The 20,233-nt window shown below is 39.0% G+C and overlaps 1 protein-coding gene across 2 annotated transcripts in view; it reads right to left on the reverse strand.

Moving 5' to 3' along the window:
- Nucleotides 1-4,678: 4,678 nt before the first annotated feature.
- Nucleotides 4,679-20,233, reverse strand: part of ANO3 (anoctamin 3) — a 228,400-nt gene continuing 212,845 nt past the window's right edge. For both annotated transcript variants that reach the window (XM_042446466.1, XM_042446467.1), the window contains 8 exons: nucleotides 18,821-18,878; nucleotides 18,440-18,537; nucleotides 16,271-16,416; nucleotides 15,979-16,131; nucleotides 14,944-15,091; nucleotides 10,657-10,737; nucleotides 6,590-6,695; nucleotides 4,679-5,257 (listed from right to left, as the gene is read on the reverse strand). In XM_042446466.1, the coding sequence (XP_042302400.1) occupies nucleotides 5,075-5,257; nucleotides 6,590-6,695; nucleotides 10,657-10,737; nucleotides 14,944-15,091; nucleotides 15,979-16,131; nucleotides 16,271-16,416; nucleotides 18,440-18,537; nucleotides 18,821-18,878 (973 nt within the window). In that variant the 3' untranslated portion in view covers nucleotides 4,679-5,074. The remainder of the gene's footprint in view (nucleotides 5,258-6,589; nucleotides 6,696-10,656; nucleotides 10,738-14,943; nucleotides 15,092-15,978; nucleotides 16,132-16,270; nucleotides 16,417-18,439; nucleotides 18,538-18,820; nucleotides 18,879-20,233) is intronic.

The raw sequence follows: 20,233 nt of genomic DNA on the forward strand, positions 1-20,233 counted from the left end.
AGTTGTGAGATTCCCTCCCCGCTTTAACTCTTGTCTGGCTCTTTGCTATGGAATTCTGGGAGTTTTTTGCTTGCTTTTCTGTGGTGCTCCAAACAGAGGAGCTTTTGTGGGTTCCCTCCTGGAGAGAAGGAGGAGAAGGTCCTGGGCATCCCTGCCTCCTGCATTGTGACAGCACAGGAGCCCCACTGGACATGACACTAGAGACCCCCGGAGAAGCAGCCAGACCCTCTCCCTCTTGCTCTCTGCTCTGGTCTCTTCTTTCCCTCTCTTTCCCTGCTTTCCTCTTCTCTTCCTTGTCCCACCTTTCCTCCCTTTTTCCTCCCTTCCCTCCCTCCTTCTTTCCCCCCTCACACACACACACCTTCCCTCACTGCAGTCGCTCGCCTGCCTGCCTCCCTCCCTGCCTGTCATTCTTTCAGCCAATCAGAAGACGGAGGAATGAGGGAACGGATTTGAGAACGGATAAGAATACCGCACACACTTCTCTTGGAACGTTTTCATCACGTTTCAGCTCTCTGGGAACACATTCAGAACACATTCAAATCCGTTCCCTCCTGGAACACATTTGGAACACATTTAAGCGTTCTGAGAACCCGATTGGAACACATACGTGCGGTATACTCAAATGCGTTCCGTTCTCATCACGTGATCAGAACGTTCTCAGAACCCAGTGCGATAATCTCCCCAGTAAACTTTTTACCATCTTTAATGAGAGCTCTGACTAGTTTTTCTATACTCTTTCTGGAGATAGAAAAGAACTCTCTCTCTCTCTTTTCTGTATATGCTTGATGCAAGAAGAGTGCAAACATCTTGTGTTGCTTTTATAAATTCCAACCAGGCCTCACCCTTCTGGCTTCATGAATTAGGAGACATTTAAAATGAAAGATGATGAAAAATCAGAATAACAAATAGTAAACAAATGTTTATTTCTACAACAAGTGTTTCTTTTGATTGCATCAAGACACCAAGTTGAGTTGGTAATAGTTAAGACATTCTGGACTAGTAACTAACTGTAGTATTTTGAAAGCCAGACTGGAGCTGCTCATGCAGTCTGTTTGAAAGAACATGCATAGACCAAAGTTATTGGAGACTAGATCAAAAATGATCTAAAGCAATTTTTTTCCTTTTGCTTGGATGCTAGTTCTGAAGCTCTGCAGCTTGCATGCACATACCACTAATATTGGTCATTTGTTTGGAAAGACAAGTATTTAGAAATACAAAAAAGAAAGATATTTAACCAGCATTCATGTAATACATATTTCCTGAGAACAGAGTGTGCCATATATCTTTGTAAGATAATTTGCATTCAATGCAACCACAGTAAACCAAACCTAGCACAGCATTTCTCCCAGCTAAAGCAAATAGCTATATTTTCAGCAAATTTTTAGACACTGATAATGCATATTTCTTTTTCTTAAAGTAAGGGGCACAAGCAAGCATTTTATTTCTTCAAAAGGTTCATGTGCTTTTGACGTGTGGAAACATAGGTTAACAGAAGCCTGCAAAACAGAAGCCACTAGACTTACCAGTTATTCAGTGTGAAATAGCTAGAAGCACATGGCTTTAGTATTGTGGCTTGGATTAAAACTTTATATGCATTTTAATAGAAAACAGTTTTACAGTTTACAGGGCAATTCTATGGAGATTTACTAAGACGTATTTCCTATTGAGTTCAATGGGACTTTGTTGTTGTTTTATGCCTACAAGTCCTTGATCTATCATGGTGTTTTCATTTAGACGAGGTTTACCACTGCCTATTTCTAAGGCTGAGAGAGTGTGACTTGCCCAGGGTCACCCAGTGGGTTTCTGTGGATTTGACCCTTAGTCTCCTGATGTCCTAATCAACAATCAAATTACAGCTTCATGCTGGCTCTCTTAAATGGGATTTCCTGTCTAAAAATGTTTAAATGATTGCAGTCCTAATAGGTTACAATACATAGTTTGACTTGACAGTGCAATTTTAAGCATGTTTACTCGCTAGTAAGTGTGTGTAGGTTGCCATGTTATACAAATTTATACAAACTTGTACTCTCTAGCACTCACTTTTGAGTACCTGTACAGAACTGCATATTAGTGACATCTTTGAAAGTTATTCCAATAATAATAATAATAATAAAACTTTGACAAACCGAAGTGAAAATTCTTACTTGTTGGCATGCTACATCAGTTCTAAAGCTTGGATCCAGCCAAGGCAAACAGTATTTAGGTAAAACTTAACAATAGCAAAACAATGGTAACAAAAGCAATGTTTTAGAATACACACATAATGGATGTGATTTATATATGTTCCAGATCAAAAAGTTAATGTGCACGTCGATGCACCCAGAAGTTTTTTGTGTAAGCAGGCTCTTCCATTCATTTCAGCAGAGGGCATCAGCACTGACATGTACTGTGAATGTCCACAGTATTTCTCCCTCAAGTGAAATGTATGGGGAAACTATGAGGTGGGGACACCTGGAGTTGCACAGAAGCTTCCATCTGTAGATGCAACCACTGGATTTGAATATTTATGTATATATGATATTAGAACTTAGATTGTCCTCATTTAAAACATAAATTATATAAGAGAAATACAGTAAGAAAAAAACCCACAGAGTTTGAATAATGGCATATTCATCATAACTCGATCACTTAATGTTCTTCATGAAATCATGAGCTATATATTCCTTGTAAGTGGTATAATACCATATCCATAACCCATATTTTAAACAACAGAGTTCATCTTAATACTCATGCTAATATATGTTTGATATAACTGCTGTGCTTTTTCAATATAATGGTATGAAACTCAGAAAGAGGGAAAATGTTTTAAATTGATTTTGGTAGATATAAATAGGAAAAGATTTCGACACTTGACACTTTTACAAAAGAGAAATGAGGAACATTTTGGTCTCCCATGTACAAGTGTATCCTGCACACTTGTCTTTTTTTTAGTTTAATTCTTTTTCTTTTCCCCATTAAAAAAAATATAGTAACAAAGAATCTTAACTAGTAATTAATTATTAGAATAAATCATGACTTAAAAGCCATTAATGCAGGGGTGGATGACATGCAGCCTGTGGGCTGCTTGTGATCCAACCATTTTTGTCTGGAGCCTCCCCACAACCTCCTAACATCACTAAAAACTTAACTGCCACATTCATCAGCACAGCTCTTCAACAGTCCTCTCATTTTGTTTTTCCCTGTAAAATAATCCTATTAAATGGCCTGCTCAATGGTCTTGCAGGTCCCCTCCTGAACCAGAGCTGCTACATTGGTGACCATAGTCCACCAGAAACTGTGGGAGTAGTGGAAGCGTACAGCCTAAAGGGTTGCAGGGTGAGCACTGCTGCCCCCCAGACTTGAAGATGTCGATTTATGCATTAACATGATATTGTTCTTGAATATAGACATGTGGGTATCAAAGTACACATCACCACAAGAGTGTGTATTTTGCTTTTTTGTTAAAGAAATTCAAAGATAAATTCTAACAAGGCATAACAAGGCATAACTGAATACTACATATGCACCCATTTCCAGACTTTGATTTCATGGGGAGAACACAGTTTCAAACAAAGTCCTGTTTCTCTGTCTCTATGCCTATCTTGAGCAAGCAAGTCAAGATGTCATACTTTAGATTCTGCATAAACTGGAGCTGGCATAAGGCAAATAATAAAACTTGCTCCTTATTTGTAATGCACTGAGATATTTCAGCTTGGTGTGTGTGTGTGTGAAATATATAAAATCCAGGTAGCTCAGAAAGAGAGATAATAGCTACAGTTACAGTATACTTCTGCATGCTCCATCAGCATGCAGGGTCGGACTGCTCTGTTTGGAGGTATGAGGAGATAGACTTTCTTTGCACATTGAATATCAATAGCAATGGAGAATGCCAGATTGTTCTTTCCTCCATCAAAGAGCGCTGCATCGAGGGCAGTGCAATGGCAAAAGCTAACATTTAAAGGCCTGCAAGCTATGGAGCAGTGGTTCCCAACCTGTGGGTCGGGACCCCTTTGGGGTCAAATGACCCTTTCATAGGGGTCGCCTAAGATCATTGGAAAACACCTATTTAATTACAGTTATGAAGTAGCAATGAAAATAATTTCATGGGTTTGGGTCACCACAACATGAGGAACTGTATTAAGGGGTCGCGGCATTAGGAAGGTTGGGAACCACTGCTATGGAGGAAAATATACCACTTATGCAGTTCTGTGCGCAGATGCACAGCCATAAGCTGCATGAACAATTAGTTATGTGAAACAGGCTTCTGTCTCAGGGTGAGATTCTTTGGGCGCCATGTAATTTCCCCCATGCAACATTCTTGCATGAAAGGGTTGCTCCACTGGCAGAAATCAGCTTTCTCATATTGAACAGGATCTTTGGATCCTGATCTTTGACTTTTCTATGAAATTAGTTTTGCTTTAAGAGAAACTGTTTCTTTTCCCTAACTGAGTTATAAAGATAAATAGACGAAAGGTGATGTGCAAACATCAAACTGCATAGTAAATATCAAACAGGCTCATATCCCTTTTAAAGGGAAGAGCCACATCCACAATCTCAGCAAGAGACTAGGACAAACCTGACAAAAACAGGAAGCCTTGAGGACAGTGATACAGCATCAATTTAGGGCCACAAAGGCAACAATTACTCTTGATGGTTTTTTTCTGGAGGCAGTATGAATTCTTTTGAGTAGGTAAAAGCTGTAGAAGTTGTGATAAGCACATCATTTTTAAAAAACTAACAAAGTCATGCCTTTGTTATGGAAGCTGTACGCATAACAGATTTTTTTTTTAATTATGATCTGGATGACCTTCTCAGCTTTTTATTAGATTGGTGTCCACAAAATGTAGCTCTTGTGATTTCAGCTGAGCCAATATTTATTCCTCAGTATGTCATTTGTAGCACACATCATTAATGGTACATAGCTGTCTTGTCTATTGGCAACACAGCTTTTCCAGTTGTCAGCAAAGCTCGATAGTTATATTTTCCAAGAGCAGCATATACACATGATTTGATTCCTTTGCCTCTTTTCCAAATCCCACATTTAGTTTCACTGGGATTGTTCAGTTCTGGCATCCTTTTTGTTTCATATCCACTAAGGCCATTCGTGGTGATACTGTTTCCCATTCTTTTTCCGTTCTCTCTGCAAATGCTCCAGTTCAGCCTCATACATCATTTCCTGAACTAAGTACTTCTCCCTTCTCATTCTGTCACACAAATCTTTGGGCATGTCTGGGATTAGGTAGGCAATGAAAGATTTTATTCCAAAAACAAGGTGCTGAAATAGAGAGAAAAAAAGAACCCGTATTTTAAAGCATATATTCTGATCTGGCTCTGCTTGAATAATAACTGCACAGGGACACAAAGAATACTCACTAATTTCCTTATTCTCATCAGTTTAGGTGGTCTTGATTAGAATCACAAAGGGGCATTCTTTAAGCCCTGCAAGATTTCTCACTTCCAGTCAAAAGGAAGGTAATGAGTATATATATATATATATATATATATATATATATGGTAATTTTTGCAGACTGTCACTATGCAAAACTTATGTCCCTCCCATTAGGAAGCAAATCATAAGCACACACAGAAAGCACAAAATGATTGAATGATCGTTTTTGTGTTTTAAAACATTTGAATAACCCATCTGATGCTTCTCCTCTTTAAAGGACCATGAGAAAGCAACATCCATTGTCGTTTTATGCATTTGTACCATTTTGCTTAATTTGCAAAACCAATGCTCTTGTTTTTGGTCTTTTATCAGGGAAGGAACACCCCAAATCCTTCACTATCTCATAAGGTAAAGAAAAACATCTGTTTACAATTATGACACGAGTAAGGATTTACATCCTTATAGGATCCTTTTACAAGTAATTCACAGGCTATTTATATTTGGTTACATATATTATCATCTTCTCTATGTAGCATGGCAAATGAGGACTGGGTGGAGAAGATTGTTGAGGGTGTCTACAAGTAATGAAGAACCTCCAGAACTGTGGATCAAAGTAACTGATCCAGTTCTCATTACCCACCCACCCCCACATAGGGCAGCCAAGAAAGAACAGGTGTGTTTATTTCTTTTTTAGGTGTGTGATCTCTAGTATGACACAGATAATTGGTCCTAAGTTACTGAAGAGAAAAAAGTCTTTGCTGAGGCAAAGCTAATCTGGAACCCCCACATTACTTATATTTACTCTTTCAGGAACTTATAAATCCGTATCTCTGATCTTGATACTATTGTCTTTTAAAATCTTTTAATATGCATTAAGTTTTGATTATGTTACCCTAAAATAATGTGTATGAGGGGACAATGTGTACATGTATGAGGATAAAGTTCTACCATGGAATTAATGATGGAAGATTCAGTCACTGGAATATTAAACTTAAACCACTGGGGTAGCCATACTCAATGGCTATTGTGTCCAAATACTTCTCCAATAGAAACCCATACCATGTTGCAAAAGGTATAGAGAGCCTCAGCTAGACACTTAAAATAAGTGTGCATGCTTGGCATAGTAGAAGTCTGTGGAAAGGCTGCTCTCTTGGAAGCAAGCTGAGATTATCAGTAAATGATAAACAAATGGCTCTCTAGTTTTTTCAAGCAACTCACCTCAAATACTATAATGAAAGCCAGTCGAGCAGCGAGAACATGCCAGAACTGCAAAGTGAATTCATAAGGATTTGAGCTCCATGGGGGTGCTCTGTAATCTCTGTACCTGTAATAGAAAGACATGAGGGGGGGATGCTATATGGTAAATGCTGGTTTTGCTTGAGTTAATGAATACTGATCATATTTTAGCAGTTTTTGAAGAAGATGCATGCCTGTTTGTGATCTCAAAATTAATTAAGGGCTTTAATTTCTTCTATTAATTAAAAATTAAAATGAAAGAAAATAAAATTACCTCTAGCTTTGTTAATATAAAGACTGACTAGTTTGTCTCTATGCAAAGGGATCTTGTTGTATAAGTTGTAGTACAGTGGACCCTTGTTATACGCTGTGGTTTGGTTCCAAGATCCCCCGTGTATAACAAAATCCGTGTATGCTCAAGTCCCATTAAATATAATGACATAGCAAAATGGTGTCCCTTATAAAAAATGGAAAATCAAGGTAAATTTATACTTTTTTGGAACATTTTCAAACCGTGTATGCTTGAATCCGTGTATAAAAAATCCGTGTATAAGAAGGGTCGACTGTATAAGCTTTCACAGACTTGGTCTGCTACTTCAGATGCATCTATGCTTCCATCACTCTATGAGTCTTAGGAAGTAGACCAAGATGCTACAACCAATCTTGCACAGTTAATTTCAAAGGTCAACAAGAGCCCTTTGCACACTGATATTCCAGACTAAGGGGCTGAACAGACAGACCAGAAAAGCTGGCTTCCGGGTGGCTTGGGGTGTGTGGCATTTTGACAATGCACACCCCAAAGACACTTGGAAGATGCCCAGCCAAGCAGACAAGAGTGGCTTCAAGATGCTCTGTGGGTTTGGCATTTTGATGCTGCATGCCCCCAGAGAGCATGGAAGCTGCCCTGGGGTTGCGATGGGACCATCTAAGGTGGCCCTTTACTGGCCCAAAAAGGAGCAGATATTTTCCATTCCTATTTGGGCTGGCTTCAGGGCAGATTAGGGCTGCATGTGTCATTTGCCATGGCTCTGGGGCTAGCACCTCTGAGGAGGCTGCAATCTGCCCTTTTTGAGTGGTTTGTTTTGTCCTTAAATTAACACAACTATGTCTCTAAATTCTACCCCTTTGGTTTGTCTCTGTTTTTGACCAATAGACGAGTCCTTGTGATTCACCCAGAATGGAGGCATTTTATATTTTCAGATACAGGAAAGTCAGAAATTATTTCTCTTTGCAGTCGTAGGACCATTTACTGAAACAAACCTTGAAACAATCACATCTCTTGCTATTTGAATGCCTGCAAACCATTCTTCCACCATATGAATACCAGCTTCTGAACTAGCAGATATCATGATTTCTACAAGGTCAGGCTTTCTTCTCATTTCTGTTTTGTTTTTGTTTTGTTTTTTGGTAACATATGTTTCCCAAAGAATGGTAAGGGGGGTCTGGAGGGGTCCCCCACCAATTATCAGTGTTACTTCAAATATCAGGGAAATTAGCTTTTGCAACCCTTGCCATTTGTATCTGTTTATTTCACTACTAACTAAGGAGAACCCTCAGTTTTTGGGTGAATTAAGAGGGTTTTATTTAGAAAATATGCAGAGTGCAATCATGCATACAAAAGCAATTCACAGAGATACAGAATAGAGACGTAACCAAAATGAAAATTTAGAAATGGGATAGTGGAGTTTCGGGGATTTGTAGGGTGGTGAAAAATACCTGTCTGATGGAAATCTGGAGTGGCTCAGCCCGAGAAGTCTGAAGGTGACACAGAACAGTGGGGAGGTGCATGCCGGCTGTATGTGCAGAGGTTAGGTTTTGGAACCATACATCTACCTAAAATGTAGCTCCAAGTCGTGGACTATCTTGTCAGGTAACAAAGGCTGGATGTGCTTTCCCAGTAATTGACAATGGGATTCCAGCCTGGTTGATGGCTTTAATTTTAGTGTGTCAAAAAACAGTGATTGAATCAAAATATCCCCAGGATGGATGGTCAGGCTAGCTTGGCTGGAAGCTAATAGTGGACTAATTATTCCTGAAAGGCCATAAATATCTCAAAAACATGCTATCTCTAGATATGAGAAGTGAAATATGGGGACCCCAAAATACAGTGCACATTGTGTTGATGAAGAGAGAGATTCAGCATGTTATACTGTGTTTGGCACTAGACTATGACTCTGTTAGCTGCAGAACAAGGCTAAAGTAACCTCCCCCCCCCCAAAAAAAACCCAACCAAAAACAAATCTTGGCATGAAAACCACATGATAGGTTTGCCTTAGAGTTGTCATAAATCAGAAATTACTTGAAGGCACATAACAACAACCGATAAAGAGACCTAGGCCCGGTACAGATGGGCCCTTTGCGGCGTGCCCATGACGTGCTAGGGTTGCTCAAGGGCAGGCCATACACACACCCCGCAACCCTAGGACGTCATGGGCAAGCTGCAGCTGCGGTGTGCCCACCAGACAGGGCGTGTAACGAGGACGTTGCAGTTGTGCCACTTCCAAACAGGGCGGCGCAGGTGTGACATCATTGCACCATCTCTGGCGCTTTGCTGCGTTGCAGCAGCCCAGAAAAAGGAGCCACTTCCAGGCGCTCCATTTTTGCTATGCAGCAGCACTGTGCAATTTGTTTGCTGCGGCACTCCTGTGGAGCAAAGAGAGGCACTCAGGAGGCTCCTCAATTCGGCACTCTTTACCGCGCCCTAGATATCTCTAAAGTATGTATAATCTGGTTATCTTTTCACTGGCCTGATGAAAGCATTATACAAATCCATACATGGATTTCAGTACAGGTTAATATTATTGGAAGAAATTTATTTTTCATCACTGGAGACCCACCATTTTTACAGGCTCTTTACAAGCCTATGGGAAGGCCTAAACCTATGTGTTCAAGACATCTATGGCAAGGAGCAGGGCTTCTAATGTGATCTCTACAAAACTATGGAATAACTTCTAATGTGGATATAAAATATTTTCTCTGCTGCAGGCGTCTGGAGAGAATTTACAGTTTACCTCCTCCAAATGACTATTTTTGTGACTGATCCTCAAATTAGGTTTCAGCTTTTATTGTATTTTTGCAGCTCTGTTTGGCTTTGAGGTTTATCTTCTGTTATGGTTTGTACTGTTGTGATCGGCCTCAAGGCTTAGAGAGTTATATTAGGCAACTGGGGCAAACATTGTAAATAAAGAAACATACTTATATAATGCATAGAAACATAAAATGATTCACTTTATTCATTGTAAAATGAAACTTCAGTGGGTTCAAAACTCTGCAGCCAGAATTATGACTGGGGATAGTTACAGGGAGCATATAACTCACTTTTTAAAATGGCTCTACTGTTTTAAAACAGCTACCTGTTCATTTTCCTGGGCACAATTCTACGCAGCTTGGGTCTAGACTATTTGAGAGACTGTATCTCCCCATATGAACCTGTGAAAGCCCTAAGATCTGCAGGAGAAGGTTCTCTCTTTGTCCCGCCAATATCACAGGCTTGCCTGGTGAGGATACAAGAGAGAGCCTTCTTGGTGGCTGCTCCCACCCTCTGGAATGCCCTTCCTTGGGAGGCTAGGCTGGCCCCCTCCCTACTGGCCTTTTGCCAGCTAGTAAAAACATTTTTATGCTGTCAGGCTATCTGTATATAATGCATAGCAGGGTGGTTTTATGGAGCAGATGGATTTTTAGTTTTGTTTTTAACTTGTGTTATGTGATTTTATATTGGATATAGATGTTTTGATTGTTTTGAATTTTATTGCCATTTTAAAGGTTTTATCTGTGAGCTGCCTTGGGTCCCTCCAGGGAGAAAGGTGGGATATAAATGAAATAAATAAATAAATAAATTATAAAAGAAATTTGGTAGGACAGTTTCGACACCATAATCTGATTCCCAGTACAGATGGACTCCTATGAAATTTGAAAAGTTTAGATTAACAACTCTGTAAATCAAGGCAGGACAAAATGAATTCAAGCATCCTGCAGTTTTGTGAGACCTACTCAAGCAAATGGAATAATCACTTCTTTGTAATTATGTAAGTTATTTCTGTAACACATACCTGCAATATCCTGAATATCCCATGCCAAGCTCACTCAGATCAAATATTGATAAACTACTGTTGACATATCCCTTCAGACACCTAGAAAATGAAAACCAAGTAAGTATTTACAAGTGAAGAACGAGTTGTCATAAGTTGTGCATGCAAAGCATGTCTTATTCACCTTCCTTGCCATCACCATTGTCTACAATTGTTATGCCATGCCTGCTATATGTTCAATGGATAATGAAGGTAAAAATATTCTCTCTTTTTTTCAAATGGTATAGCAGGATTTATGCTGCAAGAAACCTAAAAAGCTTTGAATGATTAAGATGAAGTTTATGCTCTGAAGAATTATGCACACCCTCCAACTTTTTACAGATGAAAACTAGATACAGGTGGCCAAGCTACAGCTGAATGTGGCCAATGTGGCAAAAGTTATTGAGGAAGAAAACACAACCTTGGAGATGCTGCAACAGTTTGCTTTTGCCTGAAACTACAGGAAAGAATAAGATTTACCCTTTCCCCCCCCCCCCCACTTCTGGGTTAACTGAATGCAAACTACTTTTTCACCTTCAACTCAGGAGTAACTGAAGTAAGTTGAGGAGAAAGAAAATGAGAAAATTTACAAGCAGCAGAAAAAGTGGAATAGCAGAGGATTAATCAAACCGAACTGGGATAGCTGGAGGATTTGAGTATGTCTCTCTGGGTATACAATTTTACTTGATATATAAGAAGCAAAAATTGGTACTAAATAAATTTCTCCAAGCTGCATGTTCAGTTTTTGCACAGTGACACACCAGTGGGTGCTGAATGGAACCAGATCCCCTTTCTCAAACTGAAAAATTTAGAATCATTGCAATAAGGATACCAAATGGCAATATAAAAATGTTATCTTTTGTGCACTAGAGTAACACACAATATGAGCTAGTACTAGCTATTAGTACTACTAGCTAATACTAGCTACAGCTAATACTAGCTACAGTATATGAGGACCTCAGTAATGACATAATGGATACAACTGTTGGCATGAAAAGTAGGCTACAATGATAGACGATAAGAGCAATTATCCCTGATCCTGTTGTCTGGACAGATACTTGTTGCATGGAACCTTTCTTGAAAGGGGCACTCCATATGAAATCTTGGGTGCTGAAACACTTGGCATGTGGTGGAAAATCTGAACTGTGTGTAGGTATTTCTGATTGCAGTCTCACTACATTCCAAAGATGGCTTTTATTTTGTTTTGTTCTTCAAGATTTTATGCCAGGCTCATTGAAGCATCCTGAGGCATGCAGCCCCAGAGTATGCCAAGGATTCTAACTTAGACACCGGGATTTAAGAAAACTCTGAGTCTTCTTTGGCCTTTATGGTATGGATCGGTCTACCCCCATGACTAAAACCCCTCAAAGGCTACTGAGATCATGGGAAGAACTGATCTCCTCAGTGTAGCACAGTCCTTTGATTTGTACTTATGTCATTGCCAAGTAGTGAAATCTTCATGAGATCCTAATAGGAATACAGTATTCACAAGCCCATCGCTTGTTGACTGGAATCAAGCTTCGGGAGCAGCAATATTGTAGAAAAGGTTTGACCATATAACACCTATTCTGAAAGATCTGCACTGGCTGCCTATTCACTTCCGAGCACAATACAAGATGTTGGTTATTACCTATAAAGCCCTACATGGCTTGGGCCTGAGTTACTTGAGGGACCGCATCTCCGCATATAATCCGCCCCGCACACTCAGAACAACCGGGAAGAACTTGCTAGAAATTCATCATCTAAATATTCTACTACATCCCAGAGGGCCTTCTCAGTAGCGGCCCCAAAAATCTGGAACAATCTTCCTGAGGAACTCTGCCTGATCACCCCTCTGGAAACATTCAAAAAGAGGCTAAAAACTTTCCTCTTCTGTCAAGCCTTCCCCTCTGGAAAATGAAGTTGTGTATTTTGATGCCATCAATGTTCTGCCTCACCCTTTTGAATGATTGTTTTAGATTTGTATATTGTATATTGTGTTATTGGTTTTATCTATTTTATGATGTGTTTGTAACTGGTTTTAAATTTTGTGTACACCGCTTTGATCTTCTGAAAAAGCGGTATAAAATAAAAGTTATTATTATTATTATTATTATTATTATTATTATTAATACTGGGCCATTGTCTCTGGAGGAAATTTAGCACTGCATCACTCAGGGTGTTGCTTGGAGAAAAAATGCAGAAGTCATGTCTTCCACAGTACACTTTAATATTTTTATTTATTTTTATGCCAACAGTTTGTGAGCAAAAAAGTGCTTTAAAAACAAAGAACTCACCATTCACTTGGGGGGAGGGTAGATATATTTGAGTGCGAATGAATTAAATACATTCAATAAGTAAATAAATATTGATCTCATTACATTCTGAGAGAAAGCATGATCAAACAATGTTTGCGTTCAAGGTATTTTAATGATAGAACTGGGTGAAGATATGACTGAGGCTTAGGTCTGAAGCTCATTCTTTTATTCCTCCCAGTGTGATTAACATGGGAGACAAGGCAAAGGTTAAGGCCAGGAAACAGCTATGGATGATGGAGCAGAATTAGAAAACCATAACAGCTCTCTTTGTTAAGCAACAGTCCCCTAATACATACCCACCTATTAAACGTGTAACTGAAAAGCCAAAGAATAAGAGAACATATTGTCAGTTGAAATGTGAGAAGTTGTGATAGAAACACCGATGAGGCATCCAGACAAAATGTCAAACATTTTTACCAATTAAATGCTAAAAGAATTTAACAAGCATAACAAGAACTGACAGCCACATTTTCATATTGAATTCTACAATGTTCATAAGAAATGATATTGCAGTTTGAATTCTCTTCCTCCATCCCACTAAAAATCTCAGGTGGAATAAGAAGACATTTATTACGTAAGGAACTAACAATACAGTTTTCATATACGTTATGATATGAATGAAGAACATCAGATGAGTACCATGGATGCCCTGAGTCTTGTTATTTATTCTCTGAGGCTATAAATGTCCTCTCCAAGATACTGTGGGCCTCTACAGACAGGTGGCCCTTCCCCCCCCCCCCCAGATTGTTGCTTTGACAACCACACACTGCAGCAGTGATCTGGCATTCACAGGACACAAAAAGATGCTTCAATTAATTGGCTTCTTCTTGCGCCCTGGAAAGGGTGTCATAGATGCGCTACCACACCATGATGATGCCTCTTCTTTCCAGCACCATTTGGGCACTGTGCCCAGTGTGCATCATCATGGCACACACCGTGTGGATGGGGGCATAACACGATGGTGCCCAGGCAGTGCAACAAGGGCTTCGAGCATATGTTTGCTCAGCCCTAGTGCGCATACAGGCCATCACAAAGTGCTGTGTTTGTCCTAGGGTTGGAAATAACTTTCTGTATTAATTGTTTCTGTGCAATTTTCTCCCAATATTTGCATACCTTGAATTTTTCCTAGAGGATTTTTTTTGTACAGAGAAACACATGTCTTTTTTTGGGTGTGCAAAACACACACTTTATACAAAGAAAATGTGTTTCCTGTGCTGGACACAGTGTTTTCTGCTCATGTAATTTTAATCTTAAATTGTTTAATTCTTTTTTAAGGGGGGGGATAGTTTGTATATATTGTTGTATTCTTTTAATATTGTAAGCCGCTTTGATTGTTTTAACAAAAAGCGGCATAAAAATAAAAGTTTTGTTTTTTTATTTTATTTATTTCAGGAAACAGTTTGTGTGTGTGTGTGTATGAAACAATTGTTTTTCCCTACACACAAACTAATAATACTTGTTTTCTGCACTGAAAAACACTTTGGAACATTTTAGGATGCTCAAATGCAGGGAGAATACTATGCAAAAATATCCCAAGATTTCTGTAACAAAATTCCTCTCTGAAGAAGTCAGAGTGAAGGAATGTTGTAGGAGTATTTCATTTTTCTAACAACAGGTTCATGTAGCACATGTTAAAGTGTTGAAATTTCTCAGCTATCCTATTTGTTTTTGTTACTAAAATAATAACCATATAATAATACATTTTAGATGCTACAATTTGAATAAAATGGATGATCCAGTACAGACTAGATACTATGGTTGCTTTCTGAGCCTGCTTTGCTTGGTTTCTGTGCAATCAATTTAAGTCCAGTGTAACAAGTGTAATAAAAAATTCTGAGTGTTATAATCATATAAAGATTAAGAAGAGGTGAAGCAGGACGGAAGGAAGTAGAAACATCTAAGAAACATCTGCCAAAATAATAAAAAAAAACTTAACATATCAACTAACAATATACAAAGAAAGTATACTTACTTTTCCTGCCTGTATCCTTGATCTACACAGGGGCCATATTTGTATGCATATACAAAACGTGGAATGTAGTCAGATGTAATGGCAATAACAAAAGCATTGGTGATTACAGCTAAGACTCCTATTCCTTCAAGGATTCCATACCAGATACCTAGGAAAGAATGCAGGGTAAGAATAACTAAATCCAAAACAAGAAAACATTGTATGTAAGTGATTTTAAATATCACAGGTTCACATTTCCAAGTTGTTTTTGGCTCAGTCCAAAACAAAGTTGACATTGGGGTTTCTCAATAGTCCTGCCCTAAAAAGAGTAGTAGAAGGATTGGGCTATAGCCAGTAATGTCTCTCAGGCACCAGGTTGAATATTGCTGACAGAAGAGGTTTATAACCTCCACCAACATCCCTCAGATCTCCTCTACAAGGTTGGGCATGCAAAGTTACATTATGAGTTACATGCAAAGTTACATTATTATACGTAAGTATTTTCTGCTATTTCTCATATTGTTTAAAAAGTAAATCATTGCCCTTTCCAATCAGAGAGTTTTTAAATGTTATGTTAATTGTTGTGTTGGTTGTTATTTTTCTGTGACCTTTGATTAGTTAAACTCTTTGCCTTATCAGATTAGGGTTGAGAGAATGGCATAATGCAATTTGACACTGCTTTAACTGCCTTGACTCAGTACCTTGGAATTTTGGGATTTGTAGCTTTATGAGATTAGCCTTCTCTGCAGAGTGCTCTGATGCCACAACAAACTACAAATCCCAGGATTCCATAGGATGGAGAGTTGCCCACCCCAGTATAGATATTTCACTTTTAAAAGAAAAACAAACAACTATAATCTCTGATAAATTTTCCATTTGTAAAATGTAGGTGATGTGCTGATCTAAAGCATTCATGAGATAAGTTTTAATTTATTTACTTGTGCATTTAACTTAACTGTTTGTTATTCCTGGAAAAAAATCATAAAATACTTAGATTAAAAATGACAAATTGGATTAATCTGTGCACTGTAATGCAGACCATGTGATTTGTCTTACCTATATCTGTTGCTCTTGCAGGCATCGGCCGCCTCCATTGTGTAACAAATTTATAAGCATCGAGCCTGATTTCTATGATATTGTTAAGCAATGCCAGCAGAGGTGCAAGTGGGAAAGCAGCAACAAAAATAGTAGTAAAGCCAAATTGTAGCACTGGAAAGAAAATTCATATGATTAGAAAATGGGGAGGAGGGAGCACCATGTCTAAAATAACAAAGAAAAACCTTTATGACACCAAAAGAATTTGTCACTATCCATTATAAGAAAAAACTGTGTCCATCAATATGCTCACCCATCTCTAAGTACTCATCCATCAGACCATGGAGATTCATGGGCTGTAGATTCCAATCTTTTTCCCACTGAGGTAGAGAAAATTTATGCTCCAGTAACTGGCCTCCTTTCTTGATCTTGCGTCGTGACCACCAGTTTTGTAGTAACCTATATTGGACAGCCAGAGTGTGAAATGTATGGCATCACAATAAGTATCTGATCATTCACACAATGTCTTGTGTCATCGCTCTCTTCCTAAGCTTGCACGGGCCATTCTCATTACTTGTGAGCTTTCATCTTCTAAGGGCAGAAAATTCCCGTTGGTGCAGGGATTCATCAAAACCTCATCAAGCTGACCCTTCTAAATGTTCTTGGAAAATTTCCTACAATACAACATTACTGTTCAAGACTTTACAGCAGAGATGGACAAATGTAACCCTAGAGCAGTGTGTGGCTCTCTAAGACTGTTTTCATATCCCTGGCTAGCACCCAACCCTCCAGCCCATTTGTATTTGTAGCAGCAGTGACACTGGTGTGTTTGTGTGTGAGATGTAAAAAAGAGAGAGAATCTGATCCCAGCAAGTTAAATCATGAATACAAAACCTGATTTTTATCCTATTACAGCTCCCAAGACATTATAATTATGGTTGGAGAGACCACTCTATGTTTAATCCATGTCAGTTGTGCATATCACATTAATGTGTTTTTTGAAGAATGCCCAGCACACTTTCTCATAATATGCATTTCTAATTATATTTTCTTTTCAAGCATGCATGTTAAAATGTATGTTAAAATATACATTTTATATGCTATCCAACATCCCCCATGATTGTGAAGAAGTGTGAATTCCAAAATATATCTGCATCTTCGAATCTTCGAATTACGGATTATATCACAATGTGAAAGAAGCATTTCTTCAGTCAAACCTAATTATTGAACAAAGTTTACACAGAAGGACATTTCTGGAAGTTGTTCTAGTGGCCATTCCATGTCCAGTGCCTGTTCCAAAAGTCATTTCAGTTTGTAGGAGTGAAGGGGTGTCTGAGGGCTGGATCAATCTTTCAGCTGGCTCACTATGCTGCAGGTGAATGAGGAACAGCTTGTTCAAGTGGATATTAAATTCATTCTTAAGTGAACATGTAAACCCATTGCTATGTAAAAAGTACAGCTGCTGACCAGCATAATGCCAGAATAGGTCACAACATCTATTTTACAGCCTGAATTCTGTATCTGCTTTGCCTGTCTCCCCACAAGATGACAGAAACATCATTCATCCATGCCATGATTATTAGTAAACGGACCTCCTGCTCCCATGCAAGTAATGCCCAGTAAAATAGGTTGGGGGAGTTATGATTGTGGCAAGAACATCAAAATCTTGTCTTGGGTTGCATCTAAAAGGTAAAGATAAAGGTTTCCCTTGACACAAATGTCTAGTTATAACAGACTGTAGGAAGCTATGTTCATCTTCGATACTAAGTTGAAGAGCCAGCATTGTCTGAAGATGACTCCGATGTTCATGTGGCCAGCATGACTGCATGGAAACTTCTCACCCAAGTGGTACTTATTTATCTACTTGCATTTGCATGCTTTTGAACTGCTAGGTTGGCAGAAGCTAAGACTAGTGATGAGAGCTCATTACATTTACATCTACACTACAGTATTAATGCAATTTGACGTAACTTTAACTGCCACAGCTCAGTGTTTTAGAAATCTGGGATTTTTAGTTTTGTGAGATATTTAGCCTTCTCTGTCAGAGAGCTGTGGTGCCACATTAAACAACAAATCCAAGGTTTCCATGGGATGGAGCCATGATAGTTAAAGCAGTGTCAAACTGCATTAATTCTGCACTTTGGCAGCACCCTAAGTAGCAATTGTGAATATGGTACAGTTACCTAGATTTACTTACCTGCACCTGTTTCATATTCACAGTTACTTCTTATTCATGATTTTAACACTGTTACCATAGTAATAACTTTCCCTGCTCCCAACCTACTTTACCAGGTATCCACTGCATGGGAAGAAGGAGGTCCATTCTGTTGGTCATTAGAACATGGCTAAATGAAATTTCCATCAGATTTGTGTGGGGAGGCCAGGAGAAGTTATATGTATACTTAACTGTGTACTTGATACAGAATTCCAGCTTATCTTTATATTTCTATTTATAGAAAATGATATCTTCTATTGCACTTACGGATAGCCAAGCTCCATAAAGTTGTTCCACATTTGTTTTAAAACCATGATAACTCCCATCTGCAGGCAGAGGTCAATCAAGCAGCCACTAGGATGACACTAAAGGAAGAAATGTTAATATATTCAAATTTCCTTAAAGATTTTAGCTTTAGGCAATTACTGAAAATTATTTGCATCCTATCATTTCTCATATTGTAAAAAAAAATCACTGAAAACTAAAATTCATTTGTTATTATAATCGTGCAAAACTATTGTAAAGTGCTAGACATTTGGGAGAAAAAGCATTAGTCAACAGTAAGGTGCAAATTGAAGCAAATGGGTGCGAATGAATGTTAATTCTATGATGATTTTGTCTGCTGGTCTGAATAAGAAATATTTTTACCTCTTCTAGTCTCCATCTGTTAAAAAGTTTGTTGTACTTTCCAGGACGTCCAGCAAATCTGTAAAATGAGATTTCTATTTTTTAGTGGAACTTAGAATAGGGAAATTTTAAAAAATCTGAAACCTGTTTAGGTTAGTTCTAGACTAAATTTTAGAGTAATTGCCCATCAAAGGGGTGAAATAGACCACCCTGAAGGAGTGGCTTCTGGCTGCCCCTTTGAGTGCTGGATCAGTCTGTGTCAACTGCATGCTGTGGCTCCAATCCAGCATTTTCCCAGCACAAAAAGAAGTGGCAAAAAGCCACTTCTTTTTGTGCTAGGAAAAAGGCACTTTTGCCACCACAGCAGCGTTTCTTCTGGGTTTTTGTGGTGCAGTGTGTGTAAATGCTGCACTGCAGAAATGCTGTGAAACCACCACATGTGTGGTCAGCTGTGCAGCTTCCCAGCAGCATGGGGGCATGCTGCTATCTGAACACCATGCCTCTACACCGCCAGGAATTCAGCTCTTTTTGCTGGTCTGTACCTGCCCTTAGTTATTCTTCTGGTGTGTGCTGAAAATGTGTTTCTACTTCAAGTGATTACTGTTGTTTTAATTGTGAACATATTTGCTTGTTTCTATTTTTCTCAATGATGTTCAAATGCACTTGTTCTATGTTATGACATCCATAACGTTGATAAAGAGAATTACACAAAAAGCAGACTACGTGGCACTAGGGGCAAAGAGTTTGAGGACAATGAGAACAGAATAGAATAAGTAAAATGGTACCAAGTAATGACAAAAATTAGAGGAAGAAAGGCATGGAACAATACTAAAACAATACATTTCAGATAACACAATATGCATTCACATGTTACTTAGCAACAGATGCTTTTAAGGAGAAACTGTTTATCTACCTTTCCCAACCGAGATCCATCAAGATGTTTAGGATCTAAATTTGATTGCTAGTCCCAACTAGAACAGACCTACTGAAGCAATGGGATTTACATAAATTCTGATATATTTTTCAGTTCAATGGGTTTATTCTAGTTGATTAGGCCATGAACTATAATGACCATCACCCTTTACAATTCACCATGCTGTCTGGCTTAGATAGGAGTCATAGTGGCTTTACAGATGCCCCTTGCTAGATCAGGGACATGGGAACTGCATGCCACGCCCCCAACCTGGTAGGTTTGCAGCTGCAGAAAGGGTGCCTTAGCTGTGGTGGCAATGGCTTTTTACCACTTCTTTAGCACAGTGCATGTAAGTGCTGCACCAAAGATGTGGCCTGATACCACCCACCATCTGGTGAGGTGGATGGCGTGGGGGCAGCATGGGGGCTGAGTCGGGGGAGCCAGCATGCAGACGCTATGCCCCCACTCTGCCCCGAGGCTAGCATATAATGCTGGTCTATACAGGGCCACCCTCAAAAACA

This window comes from Sceloporus undulatus, chromosome 1 (genome assembly GCF_019175285.1).
Source record: "Sceloporus undulatus isolate JIND9_A2432 ecotype Alabama chromosome 1, SceUnd_v1.1, whole genome shotgun sequence".
NCBI classification, from domain to species: Eukaryota; Metazoa; Chordata; class Lepidosauria; order Squamata; family Phrynosomatidae; genus Sceloporus; species Sceloporus undulatus.